General features: G+C 44.7%; 1 protein-coding gene across 2 annotated transcripts in view; it reads left to right on the top strand.

The window, feature by feature from the left end:
• Positions 1-5,778, top strand: part of LOC140503729 (cell adhesion molecule CEACAM6-like) — a 30,205-nt gene extending 24,427 nt beyond the window's left edge. For both annotated transcript variants that reach the window (XM_072607963.1, XM_072607962.1), the window contains 4 exons: positions 207-256; positions 2,031-2,092; positions 4,483-4,536; positions 4,752-5,778. In XM_072607963.1, the coding sequence (XP_072464064.1) occupies positions 207-256; positions 2,031-2,092; positions 4,483-4,536; positions 4,752-4,911 (326 nt within the window). In that variant the 3' untranslated portion in view covers positions 4,912-5,778. The remainder of the gene's footprint in view (positions 1-206; positions 257-2,030; positions 2,093-4,482; positions 4,537-4,751) is intronic.
• The last annotated feature ends 222 nt before the right edge of the window (positions 5,779-6,000 follow it).

A 6,000-nucleotide genomic window follows, 5' to 3' on the forward strand; every position in this document is an offset into this window, starting at 1 on the left:
GACATTAGTTCAGTCTTCTGCAGTCTGAATTCACTTCTGGACCTGATCTGCCTCTCTTCCCAAACTGCTACTTTTTAGTACTAATTCTCTTGGGTAGCTTTCTTCTCTGGGATTACATTTTATCTCATCTTTCATACTTGATTGCCTCTGGGAAACAAGTCTCTTCCCCAGTAGGGTGCACTCTCACTTGTCTGTTCTTTCTTAAGGGCAAGCAAGCATCACCATTCAGAGAAGAACTGTTCAGCACCCAAATATGGTAAGTGAAAACACCAACCAAAGAAAACTGGTGGCTAATGGTGGCCTTGGGAATTATGGCTCCAACCACAGTTCCCTTTCCTTACTTCAAGGAGAACCTATGAGCTGTCCTGGTAATGAGAGCCAGCTCTTTTTCCTTTTCTTTGACAGGATGACCAGAGTTCAAGAGTCCTCCATTCAATTAATCTTAAACAGATATATTAACATATCCCCTACTTAGGCACTGAAAGCCCTTCATATTTGGAGAAGACTCAAGTTGTTCTTTCTGCAGGGCCTATTCATGGTGACTCTCAACACTGTCCACTAACTTTTCTACTCTTCTCCTCACATTCTGACTCTGAGCTTAACACCAGTGTGGCCCTAGGGGAAAAGTCCTTATGCAACAATTTCCTCAGGTATGGAGAGAGAGCTGGAGTAGCTGGCCTCCATGGACACTCCCACCTCAGTGTCTCTGATTATAAACAATGGCCCAAAGGCAAGCTGGATTTTAAGCTCGACATTAGAATCATTGTGGGTTGTATTATTTTCAGTATGAGCTGCCTTGGTATAAGAACTCATCCCCACATGGCTAGTCTACTAGGCATGAGCCTCTGCATACTTGGTGATACAAGCCCTTCTAGATTAAAGAAACTGTCCAGAGCTGCCATTCCAGGGGCACAGGCTTTGGCACCTCTGGGTCACCTCCTTGCCTTGATGAATCACCAGAGACAGGATTTGTGACCAAAGTGACACCTTCCTTCTCCACACTGAGCTTCTATTCTCTCATATCTTGTCTGTTCTGTCCATCAAGAGAGATCCAGAGATAAGATAGGGCCCATCTAGAGTCAGACTCTAGAAGTCCAGCTCTTGGAAGCAAAGACCTGAAAGTCTTAACAAATCTGAATGTACACATCCCCTCATGAATTCTTAGAAACCCAGAAGCTCAGAAACCTAGATGAAGGAGACCCTGGAATTCCTTCTGTGAGAATTTTCTCATTCTGCCCCCCATGCCTGGAAGCTTCTCCCTCTTTCTCTTATCTCCTGTCTTCTTGGCTTCCTTAGAGTGCCAGCTAAGATCCCAGCTCCCACAAGAAGCCTCTCCTCATTCCCCTTAACTCAAGAGCTTCCCCACACTTGATTATCTCCTCAATTTATCCTGTCTATGTCTTGATTGTACACAGTTTGCAGGTTATTTCATCCCTTAAACTATAATCTTGTTGAGGGCAGGGATGGTCTTCTGCTTTTCTTTGTTTGCCCAATGCTTAGCACAGCACCTGCCATATGATAGACCTGAAATGAATGTTTATTGACTGACCCTCTGTGGGGGAGATGGAGAGGAAGCAATTCTCCTGTGTCCTCTTCATCTGTTTGGAGTGTGAGTGTCTTCATCCTGTGTTGCCAAAGAAGACCACGACATCAGAGAAATGATGACATGACTTGCACTTAACTTTGTTTTGAGTGAGGGAGGTCTGTGCAGGTCACCAGTCTCACTTCTCCTCCAGAGCCATCTGCATCTAGTGACCAGGTGTTCATCGGGATGACTGGAGATGACCCATAATGAAGCAATTAGGATTGTGTGACTTGCCCAAGGTCACATAGCTATTGAGTGTCAAGTGTCTGAGGTGAGATTTGAACTCATGTTCTCCTGACTCCTGCACTGGTCCTCTATCCACTGGACCACCTAGCTGCCCCTTGGAGAGTGAGTTGGGGTGGTAAGGAAGAAGAGTCAGTCCTTCATGGAATTCAGGCTCATAATACATCACTGATATCTTCTGTCTGGGTTTCTCTCCCTCCAGGTGAGGACACCACCCTGTAGGAAAACACTGCTTGTGAAAAAGGCTCAGCTGTGTCTGCACAGGTAGGGACGGACGGTCTCTATTTACTTCCAGCATTTTGGAGTGTTTGTCAGGGAGTGGGAAGGGGCCCATTTCTGCTGATATGGAAATGTTTCCATCATGAGTCTAAGGGTTTTAATGTGCTCGAGAGACTGCAGGATAAGCAGAGCATCCACAAGTAGAGTGGAGTATCTGGAGAGTAAAAAAGAAGGGTGGGAATTCCCTAGCACTGTGAAAAGATCTAGTTAGGCAACAGTCTGAAGGAAAGACTTTGGGAGGGGATGTTGTGGCATAACTCTTTGGATGCATGACATGTAGGAGAGGGTTCAGACTGAACCTCCTTGGTCCAGCAGGCCACAATAGGGAGTAAGGAATGGAATTTGGAGAGGTCACTTCAGGCTTGATGTCAGGAAATCTTGGAAGAATATGAGATGCCAAGTGTGCTTTCTGCACCACTCTCACCTGTCCTCTCAAACATGACAATATTCTAGTTCAAGACACCATCAACTCAGTCCTAGAGTATCACAACTGCTTCCACATTGGTTTTCCAAGCTCCAGAGTCTCCCCTGTCCTCTGCACTGCTGGTAAACATGTACCTAGGCACAGGTTTGACCAAGTCACTTCCAAATGTTGAGAATGCTCAGTGGTTCCCTATTGCCAGAAAAAGAAACTATAACCACTCCTGGTTTGTTTGCTTGCTTTTCTGCAGTTGCTGATTTTCTTGATGGAGGGAATGCCCATTCTCAGTGTTGTTAGGGAGTCTATAATGTTAGAGATCTGCTAGCCAATGAAACCATGAGAGACTTGCCCATGTTCTTAAGGCCAGTTTGTGACAGAAGCCAGACCTGAAATTTGTTCCTTCTGAGTTTTAATCAAATATTTACCCACTAGCCCTTACTCACTGGAAGGATCTAAGGTCGTTGTCTCCATGTTTATTACACTTTTATGGTCTTTCCTCCTCTCAAAGGTTCCATCTAATCACCCACTCTTGTGTTATTGTGTGTTTGTCCTTCATTCTCAAAGAGGACCATGATATTAAGATGATACCATGACTTGTAGTTGACTTTGATTTGAGTGAGAGAGGGCTGTGCAAGGTCATCAACCTCTCCTTTTTTTGAGACATCTGGATGAAATGCCCTGATATTCATCAGAATGACTGGAGATGCAGCAGGATGTTAAGTGAGAACCTAGGCCTTTCAGGCTAAGGTCCTATAGCATTCTGACTTTGAGTTAGATAGACCCATTCAAGGAAGTTGCTCAAGGGATGGCCCCTTTAATAATAAAAAAAATCAAAGTGGGAGGTGAATACCCCAGGGATCCTGGGTAAAAGAGAAACAATTATTAATCAGTCACTCTGTTGCTCCAAGAACACCACTTTCTACTTGTCCTCTCTGGGCAGGCCATCTTCCATGACTGGAAGGTTGTCTCTCCTCACCTCTTTCAAATGAAATCCTGACCCTCCTGCCTATTTCAGCAGAAGTGCCAACTTCAACAGGAGCCTGCCTTGCTCCTTCCTATTGCTCATGCCCTACCTCTTTTCATTCTTCTCTCTATGTTTGGATTTATTGTTTCTTTACTGGTGGCTTCCTTCCAACATAATATTATCTCCTTGACTGCTGGACTGTTTTGTTTTTCTCTGCTCATCTCATGAATAAAGGGATCAATGTATAAGAAAGTCATTCCTTCAATGAATGATTTTTATTCATATCATATGTAAAAGTGCTCATTGTACACAGTGAGATTATGTTGAAATTGCCAGAGATTACACATATGGACAAATGCTGTCCAGATAGGGACTTTTTGCTTTGTGAAATTATAGGGATAGTAAATAGGGAAAGTAAACCAAGGGATGGTTAACTTGGGGGTGCCAGGTGGGGAATTCCAGGACTGAAATGCTTAACTCTTGGTGGAGCTTGTCTTGTGGATCAGTCATGGCTAGAGGTGAGGAGTAGTCTGGGAAGGAAGTGACTCATGACTTGAGCCCAAAGCTTGGTTGGTGGCCTGCTCCTGAGGCCATGACCATTCAGGACAGGGAGGTTTTTCATAGAAGGACTTCCAGGCAGGAAAAGAATAATACTTTCCAGTATTTATGGCACTGTATTTGCCACATAGTGGGTGCTAAATAACTGCATAGATGCAGGTGGAATGGCTACCTGGGTGTGGTGTCCTCCTCCACACTGGGAGTCTCCAAGGAAGAATGAATGACCACTTGTCACATGAACTGTAGAGGACATTGCTCTTAGGGTCTGAGGTCCATTCTAATTCAGGGGATCCATGACCATGATATCCCTAAATCCCTTCTGATTTGTCACATATCATAAGGTTCCTTCTATATCAAGCGTTCTCTGTCCTAAATTCCTTTCCAATTCGGGCTTTTGGAGACTTTTACCAGCCGTTGTTTCCCCCTCCACAGGGCCTGGACTCCTCCCCTGCTTTTTCTCAAGTCCAATCTGAGAGTCCCTATCAGGTATGTATGTGTACAAGGAGGGCCCAGGCCTTTCTCAGGGACCAAGGGAGAGGTCAAAATGCTGGTTGAGGATGGACTTCTAGTTGCTGATGGGACAGGGAATAGAACAGGGCTAGGATAGAGACAATTGGAGGCAGGGTTTGAAGAGGGAAGAGTCCTCCTACTCCCAATCTCCATTCTGGGATGCCAGTGACATCTGTTCTCTCTATATGCAGGCATTGGACAGAACCCAAGTGGATGTTTATGAGAAGATCGGTCCCTGGAAGAACCCTCAAGCTGAAGGAAGAGAGAAAAGGCCCTAGGGATGTTGTGACAGCATTTCTATTTCCCTTCATTAAGGAAGGTTCAGAAGAATCTCTCAGGAAAGAAATTTGAGACACCTGGGCCAACTGGAAAAACTAACCAAGAGAATGAAAAAGGCTCTATTTGGAGAGAGAGAGAAGGCTTCCATGGACTCACAGGCACCCAGACCTCACAGAGAGGACTGAGAGGGATGAAGGAAGCCAGTGTTATGTGTGCCAGAGCTGATTAGACGCCAAGGTACCCTCTGAAATGAATTTGGGTGACATACTCTGTTGGTCCCCAATTACTTCAATATTTTTAATGCCTCAATATTTTCCTGTCTTTATCCCCTTTATCCTTGTCAAAGTACTTTTGGAAACTTTCACATTTATTCATACTGAACTCAGGTGTGGATGATCCAGCTTATCTGCATGGTCCTCAGATGCTGAAATTCTCAGGAGTCAAAAAGCCTTATTTTTCTGAGGTTCCATGGACCCAGGAATATTTGTTTCTTGATAACATGATCTCATAGATAAGCCAGATCATCTGGGTCCCCCAAGGCAGAAGTGGCCAATGGAAGTGGAAACTCCTACAATGTATAAAGAAAGCCAGTCACAGAAAGCCAATGGCAGGTGCAGGGACCATGACTGCTCATGGCACAAAGAAATGACAGGAACAGGCTCCAGTGATGGTGACACTTGGAGCTCAATAGTGAGCTCTATTCATAGAGTACTTCACAAAAGGAAAAAGAAAATCTAGGGGAAGGAGCTGGGTGGCATGCCTTAGCTACAGGGATCCTCAACCCAAGTATCTGACTACCATTTTATTTGAAGTTTGTACACATTCCTATCAAGGAAGCTGTATTCATGGGAGAATGCACCCCCAACTTTTGGTTTTAGAGGAGATGTTTTGTACACTTTATTATTACTACTCCTCAGTAAATACTTTTGCTAACAATAATTTCATTTCTGTCTGGTTATTAATGAGGAGCACCCAGGTAGTGACTCATAAGAAACAGTGCTAGATGCCCTTCAGTTGTGCCCCCTGAGAGAGAATAGTCATCAGGTGCCTTCTGGGCTCCCCAGTCATGAATGACAGTGGGAATTGGGTGATGCGCTACACAATCAGGCAGGTATCCCAAAGGGGTCAGGGACAGAAAGGAAGGAGCCTTCAGTCCATGAC

The sequence above is a fragment of the Notamacropus eugenii genome, chromosome 5 (assembly GCF_028372415.1).
Source record: "Notamacropus eugenii isolate mMacEug1 chromosome 5, mMacEug1.pri_v2, whole genome shotgun sequence".
NCBI classification, from domain to species: Eukaryota; Metazoa; Chordata; class Mammalia; order Diprotodontia; family Macropodidae; genus Notamacropus; species Notamacropus eugenii.